The sequence below is a fragment of the Bicyclus anynana genome, chromosome 14, assembly GCF_947172395.1.
Source record: "Bicyclus anynana chromosome 14, ilBicAnyn1.1, whole genome shotgun sequence".
Taxonomy (NCBI): Eukaryota; Metazoa; Arthropoda; class Insecta; order Lepidoptera; family Nymphalidae; genus Bicyclus; species Bicyclus anynana.
Window position 1 is genome coordinate 7,152,744 of NC_069096.1, and position 27,748 is coordinate 7,180,491.

A 27,748-nucleotide genomic window follows, 5' to 3' on the forward strand; every position below is an offset into this window, starting at 1 on the left:
AAATCCTTGGGGTACGGAAATTACGCGGGTGAAACCGCGGTGCGTCGGCTAGTATTGCAGTATTGCGGTTTTGTATGTTGGACCTTACAAAGCATTGCTTTATTGTCTCACTAGCTGACGCTGTGCGGTTTGACTCGCGTGGTTCCCGTTCCCGTAGGAATACGGCGATAACTTATAGACCTAGAGTCTTCCTCGATAAATATGCTATCTAACACAGAAAGAATTTTTCAAATCGGACCAGTGGTTCCTGAGATTAGCGCGTTCAACCAAACAAACTCTTCAGCTTTATAATATTATAGTACGCGCGTTAACAACTGAGTCTTAGGGCCATAAATCATTTCTCTATATCTATCTCGCTTGCACTTATGGGTCTTATGGAGCCGTCTAGTGAAGGGTGTAACAATGAAAGACATATTATCGATAAGTAAAGTTTATTATCGTATCTTGTTCACAAAATTAAAAAAATTAACAATATTTGATTTAATATAATACATATTTCATATTATATAATTATTAACTAAATAAAATTAATCTTCATCTGAGTCTTCATCATCAGAATCTTCGTCTTCTGCCAAATTTATTATAAGCGGCGCGTGATCTCTAATTAGAGCTTTTTGTAAATCTTTGTTTTGAAGTTCTTCGGCATGCCTAACACATTTGGCCCAGTCTTCTCGTGTGACATTTTCTATGGCTCGGTGGAGGTGATTTTCGACATCTGCTATCTTGAAGGTATTATTATTCTTCGCAACTTCTCCCTTTACTTGTGCCCAAATTAATTCTATTGGGTTATATTGACAGTGATATGGAGGGAGCCTTATTACTTCATGACCTCGTTCATTTGCCAGATGGTCTAAAGCGTAGACCTTCTGCGGTTTACTGGCTTTTACTTTTCTTATTAATTCTTCAATAATTTCGTTGCTGGAATATGGAATCTTTTTCTTTGTCAACCATTCTTGAATTTCAGCTTTCCTCGTGTTTCTTGTGGGTATCTTTTCCAACTGTATCGAATGATAGCTTGCGTTATCGACAATTATAACTGAGGGCTCTTCAAGTAGATTCAGGAATTCGGAAAACCATGCCATATATGTTTCGCCATCCATTTCTGTGTGGTAATCAGCATCCTTTGATTTCACCGCTTTAAATATTAGCTTCGCATCTGGAACGAAGCCAGTCCTTGCAGAACCCGCATGGCAAACTATTAATCTTTGGCCTTTTCCCACAGGCTGAAGGAACCCAACCTCCTTCAGTAGTATTCTCATTGAAGTGTTGCCGCATTTAAAATCGGGTAATTGTTCACGGAATTTTTCTAAAATTTTCGCCACGGATGGATACTCTCCATTCTCATAAAATGAAGCTACAGTTCGCTTCAACACACTTTTATCAAAATCGTCAATATTAGTGACGGTTTGTGGTTTCTTAAAATTTGTTCTTGGTATACAGGTACTGCCTGATTGTGATACTTCCGTCTTGATTCGGTCCACTGTCGCTCTGCTCACACCACAAACAAATGCGGCCATTTCACGTGGTTTGTTGAAATTTAGAGAAGCCACTTTATTCGGATCACTTTTCAATTCATTGAGAAACAGGAATACGTTGTGAATCAGTGTTCGAGCTTGAGGGCTAATATCGCCATGTAATTTCTTCAGATCAACGTTAGAAAATAAAGTATCCATAGTGCGCAACGAGTAACACATGAATGTATTTATTTAATTGCAGTAAACACATTTATAGCAAAAAAAATACGCAATGCAATTACATTAGAAACCGACCAATCAGAATCGTCCAAATCATTATTGACTCATCATTAGCACGTGCGCAGGTAGCCGTTTATCGATAATTAGGGTGCGCAGGTAGGCGCGCTGCACATTCCTATCTTTTTTGACTTTTATGACCGGACGACTCAGATGATAACGCGCATACTATAGTATAGATACTCTTTAAAACCAGAGCAAAGCTAAGCATCCTCATAAATCTTCATCGAAAGGCAGCTTAAGGCATCGTAAACAGGTTCTATTCAAAAATAATAAGTGTCTAGTAGATTGTATCACTACAATGTTTACAAGGGTAATGGTTGGAATAGGGTTCTTCCGCCCACGACGGGGCGGCGTGAGGCGGCGACGTAATCGTTCGAGACACGCGACTGTCGCGGCTGGAGCCGTTTACAAAATACTCCTATTAAAGCTGTCTCCCCTTAATTGTTTCCTTGTGATATTATGCACCGTCATAAAACAATTTGTTTACTAACGTTTACAAAATAGCTGAAACCGTTTCGATAACGTATTGGAATACGAAAATGGCTTTTATTTTATATACTCGAATAATATTATAAAGCGGTGAAGTTACTAAACCGATTTTGAAAATTCTTTTACCAACAGAAAGCCACGCTATCTGTGAGTGTATGCCTATACACTCACAGATAGCCTCATTATATTAATATAGCCGTGATAGCTCAATAGATATGACCTCTGCCTCCAATTCCGGAGGGTGTTGGTTCGAATCCGGTCCGAGGCGTGCACCTCCCAACTTTTCAGTTATGTGCATTTTAAGAAATTAAATATCTCGTGTCTCAAACGGTGAAGGAAAACACCGTGAGGAAACCTGCATACCAGAGAATTTTCTTAATTCTCTGCGTGTGTGAAGTCTGTCATTCCGCATTAGGCCAGCGTGGTGGACTATTAGCCTAACACCACTCATGAGAGGAGACTCGAGCTCAACAGTGAGCCGAATATAAGTTAATATCGAATATTAATATATATTAGTTTATCCCTGTACTGGGACGGGAACATCGCGGAGTTTATTAAATTATTGTCATTCGGCATTTAAAATCCCATTAGTCAAAACTTGATTTAATTTAGTACTTGGTTTAGGGTTTTGTTTTAGTAAACGTTTAAGCGACGCAGAGAAAGAGAGACGCATGCTAATGAAAAAAAATATTTTTCAATCAAATTCCCTGAACTGGAAAAATACGCGATGGAATTAAAACTAACAAACAAATATCTACACTAAGCCTGGCTTTATTGCAGTGTATATACAACGTGTATAAATAGAACACTTCTTTTGTCAACTTTTTGCAGCACGTTTATTGTTCGTTTTTTTTTTTCACAATTACCTTTTTTACGAATTGAATAGCTACCAGCTGAGCTTTCGTAATTGTTTTCGAATAACATGCTGTGTGTCCGGTATTGGTGGTTTCTTTTGTTGAATTATTCACTTTTTTTTTGCTTTCTTGTTGGTCAAAGAATGTAGATTAGCGCCTGTTATCTGGGAATCGTGGACTTTAAACAATTGTTTTAAAAATTACGGCTTAGTAGCAGGTGAAAGATCTGTTTCTCTTATAAGTTAATGGATGGGGATGATTTTTAAGACATTCGGGTAATTAAGGTCAATATTAATTAATAAAAACATGAAAAATAAAGATTCTCGGAATGTTTGTTAAATAAATAAGATAATAAAGTTTCAAGGTCAATTAATAATCTTTTAGCTTTCTAGTTTTAACAGACACTGAGTTATCTTACTGACAAGTTTATCTTTTTAATTAACAATGGATTTAGGATGCAATTTTCGATTTTCAATTACGTTTTTTAAGTTTTCCCTAAAAAAATATTTTTCAAGATTTTATTTTACAATTTTGTTCACATTTCAATTTAGATGCTTATGCTAATTTACAGCTAACTAGTAGTAATAGTCTCTCTGCGGACGGACAGACAGACGGACTATAACTCCTTGTGGACTACGGAACCCTAAAAACTGTCATAATCCCTATTGTTTGAAAATTTTAATCCCGTAATAAGCTTACTGCTTAGTAGCAGGTGAAAGAGCCGTTTCTCTTGATAAGTTAATTACGTGCCGTACTGCGCCCCATAATCGTTCATTACCATGCAGTTCATCTAATCCGGCGCGCTAACCCACGCCCGCTTGTCTGATGACTTAATTAATGACCCGCCGTGTCGCTGGTAATTAAACAGCTTGGCAAATTGAGCGCTTGGCCCAGCGGCTGCCGGAAGATTAAAAACCGAATGCAATTACGTGAACCCGCCGACAAAATAACATCTAACCCATATAATATAACATATTATTTAAATCTACATGTAGAATACATATCTATATATACATAACAAAGTCGTGTTAGTTACACTATTTATAACTCAAAAATGGCTGGACCGATTTGGCTGAAAATTAGTGCAGAGGTTGCTTAAAACCAGGTTATAGGATACTTAGGTTAGGGGTAGGAGTAGGGTAGGGGTAGTTAGGTTGAGTATGGTAAGGTAGGTGTAAGGTTGGGAGTAGGGTAGGGGAGGGTTTCACGCGGTCGGGCGCTAGTAATATATTAAAAACAAACTACTCCGCCGTGTCTGTCTGCCTGTTTGTGATAAACATATGAACAGATTTTCAGTCGATGTTCACCAATATACTTAGTTATTAATGAGAAATGATGCTGTTCATCATTTGACAACGTTTTGTATAAATAGGTTGAAGCGTCATAGCTTTCCTCTCGAGCAAATAGATAAACAAATTTCGCTGCTAGTTAATAATATATTGTTTAGTACCTAACCCGCTTTACAGACGTTCAATTTTAACTGTACAGTTTTATCTAATCGATAATTCGAAAATCAAAATCATAAAATAAACTGCACAGTTAAAACAGCTCAAACTACACGTCTGTAGCATGGGTTATTCGTATAAGTATTTGAATTAAAGTGTATTTTATAACTATTTTTTATTGTTATCGCTAGTTAAGCAGAAGCCTCTTGACTACCAAAATGAACGTAATTCTTTGATAAATTACCGGAACCAACGGCTTAAGCCTCTCGAAGACTAATGCGTTTATATTAGCGTTAAATGTTGCGTCCCGCATCCAACCAATCACAAGACAGTTTTTAAAAACATGCTCGCCCTGTATAAATGCTGCTTCTGACTCATTTCTCACTCCTTAACGTCCTCTCTAAGACATGAAGGTAAATTCAACCCTTATTTATTATAATCCCACTAGGAGTATAGCAAACTTTTCGCATTCTTACTGTTAAAGGGTTTATACAACTAAAGTTATCCTCTCATTGGTGCACAAGACAATGGGATTAATATTAACAAATAAATTTAGTAATATGGGCTGACAGATGCTGGCTAATGAGACAAAACTGGTTAAACTTTTTCTATTATTGTAGACGTTATTAATATCTTTAAGGCAGTGGATCTATAAAAGGCACGTTACTGACTACTATAAGATTATTGGAATGATATTCGTATTAGCTCTATTTTCCTTTGTTTCGTCAAACACATTACACTCAAAATAACATATATCCTAATAGATTGAGAACTGTGTTTCGAAAAACATCATTAAATTATCAAACTTTACGGTTGTCAGACCCTTCGCTAGAGTCGAAGCTAGAAAAGGGATGCCACGAAGCTAACGCTAGCCACCAACCATCCAACAAGTCCACGTGCCTGCAGTGCTAATGGCAGGGCATCCGATAAAACTGATCGTGTGTTGGTCGCGATCTGCATGTTCTTAGTGTCTGGCGACTGGCAACACGATTTCTCATGATATCCCGTAGAAACTTAAACAGCAAAGGATTTTTTTCTTTGAAACTAGCTCAAAATCACCTTATGCTTTAAACTTCACTGTTATATTCCGTATTTGCCTACGCTACGTTACGCTAAAAATACGCTAAAAATTCACGAAAGTCTGACCATCACAAACTCTTTCAAAGCACGTTATTTGCTTAACGTTAGATACACTACCTGTACGAAACACGGAAGTATAATAATATGCGTAATAAGTAGTATTACGTACGAGTATTATTATTAATTAATTAATTAATACGTTCACACGCTTGGTTTTGATCCCTCTCGGTTCATAGTTATGCTAACATTATAAATCGGTCGTAACAGGCCATTAGGAGGTTATTATTTCCTCACAATATTAGTATCGGAGCTGTCACATCGGTGATTAATTTGTTGCCACTGAAGCAATTACGGTAAATGACCGCTGTCGGCGAAGTGTGACTGCGTGTTCTAGAGCGACTGGGCCAGTTTTACCGGCCGGCGTGGAATAAGTTTACAATCTTTGCACCTTAATCACTGCTTGATTTAAAGACACCCCCCCAACTCCACTGGCATGCATAAGGGTTTTGATTAGTTTGGGCAGTAAACACAAGTTATACATAATGAAAATTGCTTCTTATCTACTATATAAAAAGAAGTCGGGTTTTCCTTCCTGACGCTATAACTGCAGAACGCACGAACCGATTTCCACGGTTTTGCATTCGTTAGAAAGGTCTCGGGCTCCGTGAGGTTTATAGCAAAGAAAATTCAGGAAACATTTCAACGTAGGGTAGGGGTAGGGTAGGGGTAGGGTAGGGGTAGGGCAGGGGTAAGGTAGGTGTAGGGTAGTGGTAGGGTAGGGGTAGGGTAGTGGTAGGGTAGGGGTAGGGTAGAGGTAGTTGAAAGTTTACATCGAGTTTCACGCGGACGAAGTCGCGGGCGTCCGCTAGTTAACTATATAAGCTTGCCATCGCGCAAATTTCTTCACCTGTCACTTGGTGATTTTCAATTAAATCAGCTGTACATCAGTATGGAATCACGGTCATATCAATACGATCGTTTGAATCAGTCTGTGATTATTATAACGTATCTTTCATACAATGTATTCCCTTATTTTAATTCTTAATTTGAATTTTTGAAATTAATTTAAAAAAATACCTGTTACCTATGTTCTTTAATCTCAATTTTAGTTAACCACTAGCAGACGCCACGCGGTTTCACCTGCTTAGTTCCCATTCTAATAGATAAAAATATAGCCTTTAGCACTCGGGGATAGTGTAGCTTCCCACAATTGAAAGATTTGTCAAATCGGTTCGGTAGTTTCAGAGCCTTTTCAATGCAAACAAACAAACAAATCTTTCATCTTTAATATTAGTATTGAATATGGGTAGTGTAGCTCCTCATCATTGAAAGAATTTTTCAAATCGGTGCAGTAGTTTCGAAGCATATTCAATGCAAACAAACAAACAAGCAATCAAACAAATCTTTCCTCTTTATAATATTAGTAAAGATTTCGTACGAGATCGTACGTATTTAAAGGAACGACGGAAGGGATGGGAGAGCAATAAACATTTTTATAGTGTCTGAAAGAGGATAATATGTATGTAAAAAGAATGGAAGAGAATGATGTTCATATTATTTTGCCAACCCCACTTATGTAGGGCAAGGTCAAGAAGATGATGATATCAAGCTGAAACTATAAATTACAAATGAATTATTTGAAGAATATATTAATTTCGTATTGTATTGTGTGATTAAAAGAACACTGAGGTCGGCGATGAAGATTTTCTCTTCTGTTTGTGAAGTAATAAACTCGAGTTAAGCGTTCAATGTTCTTAAATGCTTAAGAACAATAAGTCTTTAGTTTTCACCTCGGCGCGTTGGAATGAAAAGATTCGGTTTGGTTTTCATTTCAAACGCCCCACTGAGTTATTGGCCGATTGTAATTACTGGACTCGGCCTTGTGAACATGCTATTATGTTCCATTTGTGCCCGGCTCTTGACAATGTAATTGTGGGTTTAAAGTAAAAGTGGTCCGACTTTTTTTGTTTGTGTGCTGATTCAATTAACGATTCTCATTTGCTTTACACGATATCAGTCATTCATGCATGTGTTGACACTAATTAAAATGTTGTTACTTGTTACACATGGTTTCATTCATCATCTCCCTACCCTTATTCCACTTAAGTGATTCGTAAAAATGATGCATAGAAAATATTTTATTAAACATGAAAAATATTAGTGGGCACATGAATAATATTCATAATAAAAAATTGTTTTAGTAGTCGTCCATTTATAAATACACACTCACACCCATACATATACTATTAAAACACTTAAATACCTAAACTGAATTTAATATTGTTGACTTCTTATATTACATACAAAACTTACATGTTACTTACCCATATAAAACCTATTAATAGTAATTATAATGAACTGGCTTTAATTGTTTAAACCAACATAAAACGGTAGAGAACACGAACTTTGCTTTATTACAAAGTAGTAAATCTCCACGGGATTGTGTCTAAAACTTTTGAGATCTTTATGTGGTTGCCACAAAAGATTTTATATACAATTCATTTCAGTCTCATAAAAAGTTATCACGGTTTCGCAGAAATCGTTCGAGCTATTTTTTCTACCGCCCGGTTGCTTACCTCGTGGGAAAGAAGACTTAAATCAGAATATGTTCTACTAAATAAATATTATTCATTGTCTAGGTAAAATATTCAGTTCAATGTTATTTTAAAGAGAATACACATTAATATTGTTGTAACTATTTGTAATTTTCATTCACCAGTAATAGAGAGGTTACTATTTGATATTAATTATTATAGTTGTACAAATATTTTTAATATTGAGCTTATAGTGCATAAACCATTATTTTGACAACATTTCGCCATAAAACCCCATATATATACTTTCGCCTTTTACCTTTCCTTTGTATAAAACCTGTTGAAGTCTGAGTTAATTGAGTGGGACTTTGAAAGATTAATGAAATTACAGTAACATTTTCGAACATCGTTAGTTATCCGTCACGTATATTTTATGTTAATTTTTTAGCTTTGAGATAATGGTACGTCTGTCTGTTCGTCCACGTTGTAAGTGTTGATACTTATATTGAATTGTGCATTGAAACTATAATTTAGCATAGGTACATCTATTTTTAAGGCATCAATCAAAGACTTTTTAAATAAAATAAGATTATTTTGTGTTGACTTTTTACCTTAACTAGCCGGAGGATCCGTGGACCATTATTACCATTAATTACAATAAAGTTAGTTTTCCGTGAGTAGCTTTCTTTATCTTGATGAGATGCTCAACTTTTTCATTTACGAAAATTCTTGATTCTGGTAGCTAATTGGGTTACCTGGTAATAAAATTAAAGAGAGTCGGAACGAGATAATGTACCACGCAATTTGTAGGACATAGTGGCTAAGTTGTTATAAGTTGTGTAACTAATCAATTGTAAAATCAATTGTAAAAATGTTCCACTGATCCTGGGCTAAACCTGTTAGTTTAAATTTTGACTGTGTTTGTTTAATCATAAGGTTAACATTTTTGCTATATTAATTGTTTTATAGTCATTAAAGTTAATAAATAATAATAATTAGTGATCGTACAATCGATGACTCTGAATCAATTACAATAATTTATTAACAATTACCTCTATTGTTTCCTTAAGCTTACGTCATGTTAGTGAAAGAATCAGTTGCTAATACTATATAATATTCGTGTATTCTTAAATATTGTAAGGATTTACACCGATCTTAAAATAATTATAAATACAAACAAATGAATTAAGCTTGACTTAATAAATTCATAACGTTATTACTCGCTAGTCTTTTCATGGGTTTCTTTTCTACTATAAATATCAAAATTGAAATATTTGTTGCTTTGAACAATTACCATTATGAGTGAGTATATCAAGATATATTGAGTCAAACCAAATTTTATTATTGTTTTCTTATTTTTAATATTCTCTAACAACGATAGTAACTAATACATAATCAAGTTACAGATAAACAAAAACCTCTCATTAAAGACTTGAGTTTTCAATTTGCTTATTTATTACGTTTAAAGTTTTTTAGGGTTGTCACCGGTACTTGCCACCAAGTTTCAAGATAATTCTTATCTTTAAGTCTAGACTTACTTAACTTACTACATACTTCTATATCACGCCGACATAAATGGTAGGTACGCCGCTTTAGTAATAAGGTATCCCCTTTAAGATTTTCACGGAATAGTCACTCGTGATTTTATACTCTTTGCATGTCTTTACTATGCTATTATGATTGTATTAATACCATTACATAAACCATGATACGGGTATACCGATTATTTATTTATGTTTAAAACCCACAGCGCTTTAGTCGTAAAAGTTTACGAGATGTGAATACAATGGTCTACTGCAATTTTAGTGAAAAATTTATTTACCGCTTGTATAGGGCTGTCACTCAATAAATGTTAATAAAATAGGTATTATGTATCTTGCTTGAGACATCGATTACTTAAACTCGGTTGTCTTTAAAGTATGTTTACTGACGATAGTTGACCGTGACATCTGATGAAGAAAATGGTCGTTTTTGTAAAATACTGTTTAATAATCTTCATAGACCAGAATATACTTCATTTCTTGTAAAAAAAAGTTGGCAACCCTTGACCGAAGGAACGACAGCAGTGTGCAGCCAGCTCCATCGAATTATAAGACATTGTCACGTCAATAAATTACAACCTTTTTATTAAAAGCAAGTAAGTGATTTTTTTACCCTCTTACGTATTTGCGTATAAGGCAGACATGAATCCCAACTCTGCTTTCGTCGTAACTAAATTAACTGTTTTGACACTTGTAAACTAAGCCTCTGTCTTGCTTGCTAAAAAAAACGAAATTGAATTTAAACTACTATAATAATATAATTAAAACTTGGCTAATTGTACAATTACGTACAAAGCTTATTTATTAACGCTTACGACCGCAGAATTGAGATGTCATTTACGTTTATGAGTTACGAACATGACGACAATGGCCACTGTAACTTTGTTTCGCACGCCGCCGCCCGTGTTCCGTTTACCGTGGTGTTAGGGTGACAACATGTATTATGTGACTTAATAACTACAGTTAAGAAACTTAACTCTAGTTATTTACTGAAAAAGCTAAACGCTTTAGAAATATATTATTTAATCGTTTTCTATAACGCCCTCTCCTGTACTCGTCCCGTTACCTTCTGATAAAAAAAGGACTGATAATAATGGTTCATATTCCCCTCGTATTACTCATGTTAGTTAAAAAATGTTTTCAAGATTTTTTTAAAGGAATGCTTTCCCAGCCCTCGCTAACAACGTAAATAATATCCTTCTGTAAATGGGACGTTCCATTTTTAACCGACTTCCAAAAAGGAGGAGGTTCTACGTTCGGCTGTATGTATGTTTTTTTTTTTTTTTTTTTTTTTTTTTTTTTTTTTTTTTTTTTTTTTTTTTTTTTTTTTTTATGTATTTCCAGCGATAATTCCGTCAATTGTGGACCGATTTTGAAAATTCTTTTTTTGTTTTGTAGGGTTTACTTCCAGGGTGGTCCCATTTTTTTCATGTCAGGATCTGATGATGGCATCCTGGAGAAATTGAGGGGAACTTTCGAAAGTTGTAGAGACGGCTAGTACGTTTGTTAGTGTTTCCATAAGGTATTTTAAACCACTACAACTTTATGAAGGTTTGGAGTTGGTCTGATGATGGAGCCGAAACACAGACGATGGAACTCGTCAAGGATTTACAGCAGTCACCTTTTGTTTGGGCTTGATTAATTTGTATTGATGAGTACTTTCCACCTATATGGGTTGTGACTGTATTAAGGGTCTGGTGATGAAGACGAGGGACAGTGAAGAGAACTCCTCGACGGTTCACAGTAGCTACCTTGTGTTTGGACTTGATAAATTTGTATTGATGAGAACTTACCACCTAGGTGGATTGTGACTGTATTAAGGGTCTGATGATGAAGACGAGGGACAGTGAAGAGAACTCCTCGACGGTTCACAGTAGCTACCTTGTGTTTGGACTTGATAAATTTGTATTGATGAGAACTTTCCACCTAGATGGATTGTGACTGTATTAAGGGTCTGATGATGAAGACGAGGGACAGTGAAGAGAACTCCTCGACGGTTCACAGTAGCTACCTTGTGTTTGGACTTGATAAATTTGAATTGATGAGAACTTTCCACCTAGATGGATTGCGACTGTATGAAGGGTCTGGTGATGAAGACGAAGCACACTGAAGAGAACTCCTCGACGGCTCACAGTAGCTACCTTGTGTTTGGACTTGATAATTTTGTATTGATAAGAACTTTCCACCTAGATGGATTGCGACTGTATTAAGGGTCTGGTGATGAAGACGAAGCACAGTGAAGAGAACTCCTCGACGGCTCACAGTAGCTACCTTGTGTTTGGACTTGATAATTTTGTATTGATGAGAACTTACCACCTAGATGGATTGTGACTGTATTAAGGATCTGATGATGAAGACGAGGGACAGTGAAGAGAACTCCTCGACGGTTCACAGTAGCTACCTTGTATTTGGACTTGATAAATTTGTATTGATGAGAACTTTCCACATAGAAGGATTGTGACTGTATTAAGGGTCTGGTGATGAAGACGAGGGACAGTGAAGAGAACTCCTCGACGGTTCACAATAGCTACCTTGTGTTTGGAATTGATAAATTTGTATTGATAAGAACTTTCCACTTAGATAGGTTGTGACTGTATACACGCAGTGGGTATGCTAACACTAAAAATAAAAAAATAAAAATTTTAATAAAAAAAATTCAACCGACTTCCAACTCAAAAAATAACTTTAACTAAAAAGCAAAAAATAACATCCTACCTATGTGCTACCTTCTGATCAGTTTGAAGGCGGTGCCAAGCCAGTGTCGTGTTTTAATTAAAGCTGTTTCTGGAATAACCACAGAAATTTTGTAGTTTAAACGTATTTAATTAAAACACCACTGGCTTGGCACCGCCTTCAAACTGATCAGAAGGTAGCACATAGGTAGGATGTTATTTTTTGCTTTTTAGTTAAAGTTATTTTTTGAGTTGGAAGTCGGTTGAATTTTTTTTATTAAAATTTTTTTCGATAACACTCTTAATGTGATTGAAATGCAATAAATTATTACTCTAATATAGATTCTGTTTTTAAATTAACCCCTGAACTGTAAAGTTACTACGGTATAATAGGTGTAATTACTTACACTTGGACAACTAAAAACCCTGTGTGACTATTCTCATAGTAAACTAATATCTACAGCAATTATCTTTTTTGTTTTATTGAAATACTTAATAATTAAATAGCGTAGAAGATATTGGATAGAAGCAGGTGTTACTTTGCGGAAGTTCATCATGATTATATAATGATTTATTTATTTTGCTATCATCCGCGAAAAGTTGACGAACCCATGCGACAACGTCACCCAGGTCCGCCAAAATACTCTCTACGTACGTTTCACCCCGAAACCCCGCAATTGCAATTGCACGTTGCAGAGTCAACATCTCCTGAGGATGCTCCGGTTTCGGGGGCTAGTTTTAGTTATTTAATAAATAGCATAAGTATAGAAAATGTAGTTGGTTACTCAAATGTAATTTTGATGTTAGGGAACAGTTCAAATATTAAAAGGCATCAAATTATAAAATGTATTGAAAAGCTTTTGGTATTACATAATAGAACCAAATGTAAATTTACATTATGTGCATTTCCATACCTTAAGTCAATTGCTAAAGAAAATAAGCATATCCATAACTTGAATCTTATGTTATACAACTTGACATACCATCACAGCGATGCATTTTTTTATTTTGACATGAATAAGTTTATCTCATCTTATTCATTGACTAAAGATAATTTATATCTGCCAAAAAAATGTAAGCAGCATGTTGCCTCTCTGTTGGCTTACAACTTAAACGAGTCAGTTACAAGTGTTGTAACACAGTCTATTGACATTAATATGACATGTAATAATAGTAGTTATGTTTCTATTGACCAGAGTACGAATGATAGTACTGTCTCAATTGTTAATTGTAATTTAACCGATCCAGTTACAAGTATTGTAACGCAGTCTTTTGACATTTTTACAACCTGTACTAATAGTACAAATATTTCTATACCTGACCGCAGTACCAATCCTGGTACTGTTACAATTGAAAATTTTTTAAACTAGAAGATACGACAATGGAGATGCACTGTAACATTAACCTTGTACACCAAAACATACAGAGCATCAACGGCAAGGAGTTAGAAGTTGAACTATTTGTAGAAAAATTCAATATACACATATTATGTATTACGGAGCATTGGCTCACTAACTCACAGCTGTCAGTTCTTAATATTAATAATTATTCATTGTCAAGTGTGTTCTTCAGAAGGGCTGGTCATGGTGGCTCCTTAATTTTCTTACATAATAACTTAAAATGTAAGGATAGAAAAGATATAGTTCGTCTTTCTGTGGAATGCATTGTTGAACTTTCTTGTGTGGAGTTGGAACAAATTATTATAGTATGCGTGTACAGACCCCCTCCTGCTGACTTTGATCAATTTGAAGAGGTAATGGAAGATGTAATGAGGCGATTGTGCACATCTTCCAAACAAATACTGATTTGCGGCGATTTTAATGTTGATATTCTAACAGAAAACTCAAAATCTGTTAGATTTCTTAACTTATTTAAATGTTTTGATTTGATGCATGCTTTTAACGAACCTACTAGGATAACCGCAACTTCAGGTACCTGTCTGGATAATATATTTTATAATTGTGTGCTTGAGAGAAAGAAGATAATAAATAAATTAAGCTCTGATCATAGTGGTCAAATAATTACTATCTTAAATAATAAAACCAATAGCAATCAATGGGTAAAGTGTAGGCCAATAACTGAAAGTAAATTAAAGCGATTCAAAAACACAATTATTTCTAAAATTCCAAGTCTTGCATTTGAAAATAATCATCCAGACATGCTCTTTGGTACACTTTTCAAGACAATAGACAGAGAGTTTAGTAAAATTTTTAACTTTAAACGCATTAATGCTAGCCAAAAATTAAAGTTTAGCGAATGGGCTACTGTAGGCATTTACAAAAGTAGAGACAAACTGTACGAGTTGTACGAGGAAAAACAATATACTCAAACGCGAACTTATTTAGATTATGTCAAAAGTTACTCAAAAATTTTCAAACGTGTTTGTATTCTTGCGAAATCGTTACACATCAAACAGAAAATAATTGAGTCTGAGAACAAGATACAAACCACCTGGAATATAATTAATAGAGAATCAGGAAAAATCAAACCGCGGGATATCAGTTTTGAATTAATTGTCAATGACAAAAAGGTAAACACTGATATCGAGGTTGTTAATGCCTTTGAAGATTTTTTCCAGAATGTTCCTATCTTGTTAACTGATTCACTAGATTCGTCTGCTACGGAAGCCCAGAGACTATTAAGAGGCAATGTTAAAGAGTGCAACGTTCTTTTTGAATTTCACCACATAACTGTATCAGACATTAAAAAATCTTTCAATTTGTTAAAATTAAAAAGAACCGGAGATCTGTGGGGCATGTCAGTGAAAGTAATATCTAATATAATTGATGTCATTGCTCCCCACTTAGCCATTATTTTTAATGAATGTGTGGACTTAGGTATTTTTCCGAACCTAATGAAGCATGGCAAATTGATACCACTTTTTAAATCAGGAGACAAGTCAGATCTTAATAACTATAGACCGATTACAATATTGCCAACACTTAGCAAGGTCTTTGAAAAAATCATATTAAATCAACTTTTATGTCATTTTAATTTAAATAACTTGTTTCATCCTGAACAGTATGGTTTTACAAAAGGTCGCAATACAACTGATGCAGGGGCTAAACTTTTAAAACATATTTATGAAGCATGGGAAGGTTCTAAGAATGCTATTGGTGTGTTCTGTGATCTGTCCAAGGCGTTCGATTGTGTTGACCATAACACCCTTCTACTCAAGTTAAGCCACTATGGCATCAAAAGTGTTGCACTCGATCTCATTGCCTCTTATCTCAGTGATAGAACGCAGAAGGTATGCATAAATGATATAAAGTCGCACGGTTCCACTACCATAATGGGCGTCCCACAGGGTTCAATTCTGGGTCCTTTTCTATTTTTAGTGTACATAAACGATTTACCATACCATGTCAGCGGCATATGTGAGATTGTACTGTTTGCTGATGACACATCCTTAATTTTTAAGTCCGACAGAAATAAAGATAACTCTGACGACGTAAACCGTGCCATATCGCATGTGTCGCATTGGTTCACTGCAAATAATCTACTTTTGAATGCCAAGAAAACTAAATGTATTGAGTTTTCATTGCCAAATGTTAAAAAATTAGATAAGTCTATAATGATCGATGGTGAAACACTGGAAATGGAGAGTTCCACAGTTTTCCTGGGAGTGACCTTGGATTGTAAACTTCAGTGGGGTGCTCATATAGAAAAACTGTCTGGTAAACTTAGCTCAGCGGCATTTGCCGTGAGAAAAATAAGACAGTTTACTGATGTTGATACAGCTAGGCTTGTTTATTTTGCGTACTTTCACAGCGTAATGTCTTACGGTATTTTATTGTGGGGCAAGGCTGCCGATATACAATCTATATTTGTTCTTCAAAAAAGAGCAATTCGAGCAATATATCAATTAAAATCACGCGAGTCCCTTCGTCAAAAGTTTAAAGAAATAGGTATACTAACAGTAGCCTGTCAATATATATATAACAGTATAGTATATGTAAGACAAAATATTAATTTGTACAAACGAAAAGGAGATTTAAACCCACGTCTTACTAGACACGGGCATAAGTTAGTTATTTCTGCACATCGTCCCCAAAGAGTAAAAAAATCTTTTGTAGGTTTGGGTGTACTCTTCTATAATAAGATCCCCAAGACTGTGATGGACCTGCCAATGCATAGCTTTAAGCAATGTGTTAAAAAACATCTACTTAGTCGAGGGTACTACAACATTGATGAGTTCCTTAATGATAAAGATGCTTGGAGGTCGTTGGATCAGCTTCCACCTTCACACAGAAAGTAAAACTATAAAAAATGTAAACAGTAATTGTTATTAATTGTAAATTATAATACTGTATGACTTTTTCAAAAGAGCAACTGTTGAGTTTCTTGCCGGTATCTTCTCAGCAGAACCTGCCTTCCGAACCGGTGGTAGAATCTTTACAAATAGTCAACTGACGTGTCAAAAGTGCTTGTAAACTGAGCCTACTTGAAATAAATGATTTTTGATTTTTTTTTTTTTGATTTGGGGTGAAACGTACGTAGAGAGTATTTTGGCGGACCTGGGTGACGTTGTCGCATGGGTTCGTCGACTTTTCGCGGATGATAGCAAAATAAATAAATCATTATATAAGCGTAGAAGATGTTATCATACTAAGATACTCGAACATATTAATAATAATTAGTTATATCAGTATGTATATCTAAAGCCGACAACCCTACTGTAGCAAGTTAATTACTTGCTTGAGTAGTTGTTGAGTATAACGACTAGATATTCTAAACAATTTAAGCTTTCTGAAAGTGCTAACTATTCTATGAATATTTACGTAACATTCGTTTATTACTGCGTGTTTGTCTAGAAAGTCAATTATCGCCTTTGTACTTAAGCTTAACTACATACTAAATATTATTTAATGTTAGCTAAATGTTATTTCCACTCGGTGAAAAGAGAAATATCATGAATACTTTACTTTTATAAATTGTACTGGTAATGTACAACGTATTTAAAAAGGCAATGCCTCAAAAAATATGTTTTCTTTTTTTTTTGACCGGGGATAGAAAGGTTTCCCCTACTTAGTGAAATTACACAATCGTATGTATGATAATGAACCCGTAAAGGAGATTGTTTTTTTTAAATATTTTTTTTTTAGTATTATGTTGTATCTTAAAAACCTTAAAAGATATCATGAATACTGAAAGAAGTTACCCTTCTTTATAATGAACCTAACGTGTTCTAGTACTTCCTGAATTTAAAGTGGAATATTTTGTTTGAAATTTAGAATAGAAATAAAAACAAATGTATTTATAGTGAACAGCTATAAAAACTTACGTCTCACAAAAACCAAGGGCGTAATGAACAAAGACAAAAAAATCTTTTTATAGAATACTGTAATTAAACACAACATCTCGGTCAGGGAAAATCTATTAAGTGTAATTAAATGTAATTAACGAAGTGATGAAAGTCGATTATGTTATCGTTAACACAATCATTTAAAATAATTGCTACCATGTTTAAAGTATAATAGGCTGTTAGATTACAGCCTTTAAACCCATATAGATACGTGGGCAGGATAACATCTCTGCTACTACGTTAAATTACTTAACCTTAACATTTTATTTATACTTAAATACTGGATGCCCGCGACTTCGTCCGCGAGATAATCGGCGTAAAGTAACTTTGTATTTGAATATTTTTTTAGAAGATTAGATTTGCTATACTTAAATTTTTTATAGAATTATATAAAAGCAATATAATGCATTATTTTGTTATATCTCAAAAAGCAGTGTTTTCGATTGAAGCTTTTCACAGGCTGAGCTTTTCCGACACTTCCAACAATTATCGTTATGCTTCAGCTGATTTATGACAAATTATATTTAATTAAACCTGCCTCATGAATACTCTACTTATTGTTGACGCACATATCGTATACGCATATAATCTGTTGAGTCTTTAATTTATCGCAAACGACGGGTAATATTTACTCGTATAGTCAGTGAATACATTGATGGCGCAATTCGATAGTAATGTATTCTCAAGAAAATTAGAAACTGATATTATACTGTTACTGTAGGTTGTCTAGGAGAGATCGCCTTAACGATAAGTCCGCCTTTGCACTCTAATGTCTACTATAAGCTTCCTTTTTTTTGTAACTATTCTTGTATATTATGTTTGGTGCAGTAAAGAAATAAATAAATAAGTAATAATTAAATCAGCATCAAATGTTCTAAAAAAAGATAAATATAACTGCAATATTTAGACTATTTTTACTCAAAAAGATAAACTCCACTCGATAGAAGAAATTGCTTTAAATTGTGAAATAAAACCGTGATAAATATCCTCGTTCTGCTTGAAGTCCTTCGGAAAATGTAAAGAAAAACCTGTTTCCGCTTTCTAAGCCCCTAAGGGTTTGGATTTCGAACAATAACTTTAAGTGCTCTCTATAAAGTTACAATTTTTTTTAATCCAATAAGCAATTTGCTCTGGATCGGAATGGTTTTAACGGAGTAATTCTTGCAACTACGATGGCAACTATAACGAAGTCTGAACTGGTGTTTATCCTGAACTACCTAAATAAAAGATCTTTATTTCTTAAATCACAGGAATTGAAGCCACAGACAACTTCTTGAGTATCATAATTATTATCATACATATATACATATATAATATACATATATACATATAATAGGTAAGCTGACGAATGCGTTACGAAAAGTGTAATCGCTAAATCTAAGTCTAAGCTAAAGTACACTCGTTTTTTTTTGTATCTATATCATAAATTTGTTCGCAGGCTGCCGTAAAATGCGCTTCCTCACCCCGCACCATCGCGCTGTCCACCAAGCCCCGGTTACCGTTGGCTGCGCTTGCAGGCGACGCAACCCGCAACCACGCCACCAGCAACGTCAATTCACATGTGAGTTGTTTGCCTGTCTGTAGTTTGCATGATCCGAGATATCAAATCAAGACAGATAGCTTTAGCCATTCGCACGAGAGTTTTTTTAACGAACGTAAAAAAAGCGTTCAAATACAACAAATGCATTCATAAGTTCACACGATAGCGTTTTTAAAACACGACGCTTTTTTTCGAGTAGTGTTAGATTTTCAATTTTGGGCGTTGGAAATAGACCTTCATTTAAATTCATACTATATTTAAATGATTTTTTAACGTCCGTTAAAAATCCTCTCATGCGATGCGGGGCTTATAGGCTATACATCATCATGTGCAACCTATTTTAATGGTCCAGTGCCGAGTCAGGCCTCTCTCTGTATAGGAGATGGGGCTCATATGATTGTTGGGGTGGGGTTGGTGATAATTTTTGATTGTGTAACGATCATTTAAATGATAATGACCAGGACCGGTGTAACATGCTCTCCAGGTAACGGGGGCGTAACTCCAACAATTTTCTCATTTAAAAAAAAAACAAGATATTTCATAGCCCGACTCTTGTTTCCAACCCAGGACCTCACGATTCTAAGCCGCATAGGATAACCACTGGGCAAAGCAGACAGGTGATACACTAAAACGACAAATTAAACAAAAAAGACCAAATATTTTATATATACATATCATGATAAAGCCATGTTTAACTTGACGTTATAGTTAAGAAAGAGTTTAACTTAATAAGCAATGTGTTAGTGCCTGTGCACACCACGTTTATTAAACGCGTCATTGACGCACGTTTTAGAAACGGCGCACTTTGGTCCTACAAGCGCAGTTTTATGACGTTTGTATCGATACACACACGCGTTAGCATAGCGACTGTATCGCTACAAACAGGCGTCGACGGCGCGTTTAAAAAACGTGGTGTGCACAGGCCCTAAGTATTAAAGGAATGCGCATGATTGAAAAAGCGCTAATTGATCATTGAATGTCAAACTTATATCGTGTAAATATGCATGTTATATGTTTTTATTACGCAAATGTTTAATTATTTAATATTCACCGTAATTAAATGTGCAGAACACATCGTACAAAAATTATTTATCTATTAGAAAAACAACGACCAAGACAACCTTATAATAATTAAATTTCGAATACATTTTCACTAAATAAATCCCAAATCAAGATTCCTCTGAAACTTGGCTGATTAATATTTTTGTTAACGTTTTCATCAATCATTACTCCTAAACTAAGTTAAACTAATGTAATTTATTAAGCCGTTAATTACTGAGTAACATTTGGAGACGCGGTCGATTTATTTACACGGGTCGACGAGATTTATCGCTTGCTAATTGATTTGTCAATGTTCCCATTCAAGGAAAATTAAATTTACTGTTACGCATTGTGTTTTTGTTAGGCTTTTTAACAATGTAACTGGAAACTGCCAAAACTTTATCAGAACTAATATAGCATCGCTTAGCCACGTACACCTCTATGGAATTCAAGCGGATTTACGTTTTGTTAATGGTCTTGTTCAAATAGTTTATCCACTTCCCTTGTCGACAATTCGTACTTAATGCGTGTAGGTGTGATCCAATTGACCGAATCACGAGCGTAGCCCACGTAAATCATTGTTTTTCTCTTTCGTTGTGTGTAAACGTCTGCGTTTAATTTATTGGATGATCTCAACACGTCTAAATGCAGCCAGTCTAAATCTGTATGCCATCGGCGTGCCTCTTCCGGCCTTTGCTTTCACGGTAAATGCATAAAACGTACGTAAACAGCGAATCAACTTGTCATCGAGTCTCGCTTCGTCGCTGCTCGTTACTAAGTGCTAAACTAATAACGGTGAACCGTTCATTGCTTATAATTGAACTTTATGGACCACTAATTACATCTGATTGTATCTGTTTATTATTAAAAATAACATCAACATCGCCCTATTTGTTGTAATACGTCATTTATTTCACCTTGGACTAGATTAAAATGAAGACGTTGTTTTTGTGTGAATACTTGATTGCAGCAGAGAAAAGCGAGACGGAAGCTTGTGAATCACAATGCGCTTGAATATTACAGTGGATAAAGGCGGCTAGAACGACGCAAAATGTGGATAGTCGGGAGCGACGGGCGTGCAGTCGACACGATATTAAAATAAAATGCCACTGCTCTCGGCGTGGCAGCGGCCGATATTACCTTCCTATCGTCTGCTCTACCATTATGCTCCGTGCCTATACAAATTGACTTATTACCATTGCATACAAAGGCCTGGGACATTGATGCAGGATAATATGAATTTATCTCTAAGTACATTAACTGTTTCCGTAATAAAATGAACTAACATCGGTTGGTGTGAATCGGTTAATATGCTACCAAACGAAAGAGAAATCTCGACGTTTCTGATCGTGTAATAAATGTTATTTTATTATTTTTCACCATAAATAATAGAATATCCTCACATAACTGTTCCGAAGAACGTTATCCTTTTCTTATTTCCGTTTTATTACAAACATTTTGCTCACATTTCATAAAAGTTTCTCGTATCTCAATAAAACCAACAATTTTGCTAATACTCGAGCGATTTTCCTCTTGTAAGTATCTCTGTATACATAAGCTCTAAATAGGTTGGCGTTTCTCCTTATGCCAAAGGAGTTGTTGGGGGAATGTGAGCAGTTTACCCCCACATTTCGTCGGTTCGCCGCCAGCCAAGATATGTCGCAATCCCATCCAATTTGCCTCCCACCGCTTGGGCTGTTGTTCGAGTAAAGCGGAAAATCTTGCTCTGCCGAGGAAAGAATAAATTATTTCGATGCCGGGAAAGAGCAGCCAAATTTTATGTTTAGTGTTTTTTTTTTGTGGAATTTTAAAGTAAATTATTGACTCTACAGAGATACTTCCATTTACAAATTACCATAACTTTAAACTTATTAAATAATTCTATTAAAATACATACAGATACTTCGCGGTAATGAAGACTTATACTGTAAACTTATATGAGTACCTACTCGTATGTGTACTTAATACAAACGTTTTTGGTGAGATCGTAGGAAGAGCTTTCCGTGCAATCACACTAGCTTAGGCTAAATTAGATTAGATAAGATTTATGTCAAGGGTCGGGTTGTTTGACTGTCCACTTGTGCGTGAAACCGGAAATCATTTGGATATTATGTTCATACATGTGATAAGTACATACATTTTAAAGGAAATAGAAGTATAAATACTTGAATTGCTTATCAAATGTATGCAATACGTTCATGTGACAAATGTGCAATAGCAGATTAATACATTTTGGAGACATGACATCGTAAAATAATTATAAAATCTAAAATGATAGTCTATCAACCTATTCAATTTTAAACAATATTTATTACTTAAATATATTCAATCAAATCTATACTAGATGTATAAAGTATAATGTTTATCAATAAAAAAAATTAAAATAAATCCGTATTTATTTCACACCTGATAATAATTTTAATTAACTTGTACCTAAGTTAATGAAAATAAATTTGATTAATTAAGCTTATTATTAGAACAATTAGGTATAATTAGTATATTTTGAATAACATTTTATAAAAAACAGTACACAACTTGAAATAAATTAGGTATGGAATGACATGCATTCCTCTACCTTCATTTCTTATTTGTTTATTTGTTTTTGATCAACATTGCACATCAAGTTTGGCTTTATTATACTGAGTAAAACAGATGTAAAGCCTCAGAGTTTGTGTTTCTGACAACTCTCAGAGTTTCTGTCGTGAGCGAATGGGACAAACATATTCAATTACATTGCCTCGTTGTTTTGTCTCATCTCAGGTCTGATGAGACAAAACATCGAGGTAATGTAATTCAATAATATGTTTGTTTCATTCGCTCTCGATCTGTCAGAATCGCAAACTCTGAGCGGCCGGGCTTTAGTAAGATACGAGGTACATACACCGCAAAGCGCCTCGGAGTCGACTAATAGCTCTTCGTTAGATTCGATTTATTCTCAAATAGAATAGAGCCTCCCAGTGCACACTACGCGATCATTAAGTTACGCCTCCGTCTTTAGCGACTTGATAAAATCTTCAGCTACTGGATATTTTATTTGTACTTCTCGCTGTTAAGAATGTATTAAAAGTGGATGTTTAATACAGAATCTGTTTTATTTTTCAATTAAGCAAAAACACAAACGGTTTATTAGGTACTAGCGGTTGCAGGCGACCTCGTCCGCCGTTAGACCTCTTTAATCCGGCCCTCGCAAACCCATTCAAAACGCGACGTCTACTAACTATAACCTACCTCCCTGCCAAATTTCATCTTTCTACGCCAAGCGGTTTTCGATATTTCGCTTCTAGATGTAGGTATTACGATTATTACAATGCGATTATCTGATTAGGAACATAGAACTTGTTAAGTTTAAATATAAAATTAAAGTAAAATGTAGAAATGGCTTACAAGAATATTGCTGTATTCAACTGGGTATTCATCATCATCATCGTCATCATTATCAACCAATATTCGGCTCACTGCTGAGCTCGAGTCTCCTCAGAATGAGAGGGGTTAGGCCAATAGTCCACCACGCTGGCCAAATGCGGATAAGCAGACTTCACACACGCAGAGAATTAAGAAAATTCTCTGATATGTAGATCACGATATTTTTCCTTCGCCGTTTGAGACACGTGATATTTAATTTCTTAAAATGCACACAACTGAAAAGTTGGAGGTGCCCCGAACAGGATTTGAACTCACACCCGCCGGAATCGGAGGCAGAGGTCATATCCACTGGGCTATTGGTTTAATATAAAATTGTAAAATGGTGAAAAAACGTGCAGTTTATTGTAAATTCTTCTCAGAGTACCTACTGCTGTATCGAACTTACTGCATCAACTTTATTTGACGTCAACTTCGTCATAGTGGCGATTGTTAAGACCCACCCACAACGATTAATGATAAAAGTAATTTGATTTTATCTTTGTCATAGCGGCTAATTCAAATACCCAACACATTTAGTATAGAGTGGCGAACTTAATTAACCATTGTTATCAGGTGTTTTTGAAAGCTTCAACGAGACACGAGACAAAGATAAAATTAAATTAAAACCTTCGTCAATTATAAGGTTAACATTGCTTGAACTTAAATGCGAGTGGGTGTTTCATTATGACATCCCCGGATTACTAGATCGTGTTAATTTGGGAATTTATAATTTGTAAATTGGTTAAGATATAATCTGAGGCTTGGCTTTGGCGTTATTGTTAGACAAAAGCCAAGAGAAGAAAACAATTCCGCAAATAAAAGCAAAGTTAAAGTAAAAATCCTTCCAAGCTACCGCGCTACCTTAGATTGATGCGAGTTCGGCAAATCTAATATATAAAATTCTCGTGTCGCGGTGTTCGAACTGGAACTCCTCCGAAACGGCTCGACCGATTTTGATGAATTTTTTTGTGCATATTCAGTAGGTCTGAGAATCGGCCAACATCTATTTTTCAAACCCCTAAATCCTAGGATAGGGTAGTGGTAGGGTAGGGGTATGGTATAGGGATAGGGTAGGGGTAGGGTAGCGGTAGGGTAGGGGTAGGGTAGGGGTAGGGTAGTGGTAGGGTAGTTGTAGGGTAGGGTAGGGGTAGAGTAGAGCTAGGGTAGGGGTAGGAGTATGGTAGTGTAAGGTAGGGATAGGGAAGAAGTGCAAATAAATAAATTAATAAGTCAAAGCGAAGCTTGAGCGAGTCCGCTAGTAATAAATATATATTCGTATTAATAATAATAATAATAATAATTTATTTATTTCAAGCTTCAATAGGCTCATAATTGTGTTAGTAAAAATAGAATGTGTTAGTAACTTATAAACTATAGCAAAACTTATTCTATTAAATATATCATACTAGTAATATGTGTGTCACTGCCGCTCCAATCCATTTGACATGGAACAGCAGTGATTCACATATTTACAGTCCAACCTGCTCGCAATCATTGCAAGAATGCTGTTGGTGCCGCCCCGCACCCTGCGCACCAATGATCCACAACGTTTGCGCATTGTGGCGTAAAAACAGTCGACACGCGCATCCGCGAACATCCCCGATGCGCTACAAAAGCGGGGCAACCCCATCAACACCCTGAATGCGTTGTTGTATTGTACACGGAGAGCGTTATAAGATTTTTGAGAGTATTTGGCCCACAGACTGCACGTGTAGAAGCTAGTGCAGTATGCTCTGAACAAAGTAATTTTAACGGCATAGGAACACCGCGCAAACCTGCGGGCCAGCATATTAGCTCTTACTGATAACGCTCTCCGTTCTCTCTCGATATCAGTGTCGTCTCTAAGGTCAGGGGTCAACATGTGTCCAAGGTACTTGACTTTATTCACTCTCTCTAATGCTACGTGATTCAGCGAGATGGGTGGAAGGGTTAGATTTTTAGATGTTTTACCCTCTGCCTCAAATACCATCACTACACTCTTTTTAGTGTTATAGGCAAGACCATGTTTCTCCACATAAGCCTCACATACAGCTATGAGCTTCCTGAGACCACAGATTGACGCACTCAACAGCACCATATCATCGGCGTAACTTATGTTATTTAAACACACTCCATCTATGTAGCAGCCGGTTCTAGTGCTGCTGAGCTCGCCAAGCAAGTCATCCACGTACAGGTTGAATAGCGTAGATGAGCTTAACCCCCCCTGCCTCACTCCGCACTCCAACCCATACGAGTCTGACAATGCGCCTGCCCACCGGACATTGTTGACCTGGTTTCTATACCAATATTTAAAAATATTGGTGAGTTCTGGAGGTAGTTAAAATGATTAATGAAAAATGAATAGTGTATTCAACCATGTTTTTTCAATTACAATTCATATTACATTTTTATTACAATAATGTTTTATCAAATGGCAATGTATTTTTAGTTTGAAACGTACGCGATATATTTTATAGCACAAAACAAATATTTTACCAGAGCGATATGGTATCGGACGTATAAAATACGACGGCGAAAAGTAAAAACGCGACTGGATTTTATTTTCACAAATCCGCATAAACCCGAATCAGATCCAAATAAAACAAACCTCGCTAGAATAATAATTGTGTTATACTATCAATTCGGGAGATGAAATTGCCGATTTGTTATTTGAAGGAAGATTAAATGTTTCCATTTTTATCGGTTATTATAGCGATTTCAAATGTTGTTGTTTTATTTTATTTTTTGCATTTAGGTGAAACATTTGAATTTGGTTGTTAGAAAAAATTATAGCGAAAGCAATTTACTTTTAAAAGTTATACTATCTAATTATAATTTTACTCGATTCTAAAACTTGAAATGTCTTTAAAGAAAACATACCTTTTATATCAATATACTCGTAAAAGACCGGCAAACACAAATTATTGTGATATAATTATTATCATAGATCGTATTGTTAGGCTTATGATTAAGCTTAAATAGCTGGCAAACTTGGTAGATATTTAGGCATTAAAAACAGCAGGAAAAAACTGGATGCATATGGCCAAAGATACGGCAAGATGGAAAAGGGTGGAGGAGGTTTTTACCCATAGCCACCTCATAACAAAATAATAGAAATGCAATAATATATTTTTAAGATAAATAATTATGTATTGTAAAATTGTTAAGTGAAAAATAAAGCTATAATAATAATGTACATTACAAAACGAATAGTTAAACTTAAAATCTCCATTACTTCTTAGCGAGTTTTGTATGTCAATTACTTCATCCTTTAACTATTCAACCGATTCACACAACAAAACACAAGTTTGCATACATACACACGTCTCAAAAACGTAAAGTTGATCCCGAGGGATAGAACAAATTCTGGTACACGCGATCGAAGCCATCTTTGTAGCTGTGTACATGTTATATAGATAACACTAACATGCTCCTATATAAAATTGGTTGCGGTGAAGTGAACACGAGTTGATTGCTTTCGACAGAGGCGCATCCTTATTGTGTTGTCGCTGGCGAGTGGCCACAGACGGCGCGCGGCGGCCGAAATGTTTTTATTCCCCGTCTGATATTGCAGTTTGCTTACGACGCCCTCGATTTCCCTTATCTTTAGAGCAAGGAACGTACGCCGTCTATCTGTATTGGATACAGATGTTTTTTTTTTTTTATGTCGCACTCTTTTTTATTTCATAATCATTTAATTTGGTTATTAAGGTGTTGAGTTGTTGTAGAGACGAGTTACAGCTGCTTTCAATAATTTATTCATCTGTAAATTATGCTGTTGGCTTAACAGCATGTAGAATTTTGAGAGCCTTAAATATCCATACGCATGTTGTTATGAAAAATAGCTAAAAAAAAAATACCATTCAAATTGAGAACCTCCATTCTCAAGTAATAAAATTAGTGTGTCTTAGAATAAGTTTATAAACAGTTTTGTTTTTTTAAGTTTATAGTTATCACCAGCTTAAAAGCTTTATCTTCGAGTATGTTATATGGTTTAGTCTTACCAGATTTTTATCACAAAGCTATAGGTAGGTACCTATGCCTGTTTGTAACATGAGAAAATGCAGTTACGAATTACCAAGCTCGAAGCAACTATATAATGACAATGTAGG

General features: G+C 35.4%; 1 protein-coding gene across 7 annotated transcripts in view; it reads left to right on the top strand.

Annotated features, from left to right (window-relative positions):
• LOC112044467 (fibrosin-1-like protein) overlaps nt 1-27,748 on the top strand; it is a 111,329-nt gene that overhangs the window by 12,227 nt on the left and 71,354 nt on the right. For all 7 annotated transcript variants that reach the window (XM_052885476.1, XM_052885477.1, XM_052885479.1 and 4 more), the window contains exon 2: nt 19,113-19,235. In XM_052885476.1, the coding sequence (XP_052741436.1) occupies nt 19,113-19,235 (123 nt within the window). The remainder of the gene's footprint in view (nt 1-19,112; nt 19,236-27,748) is intronic.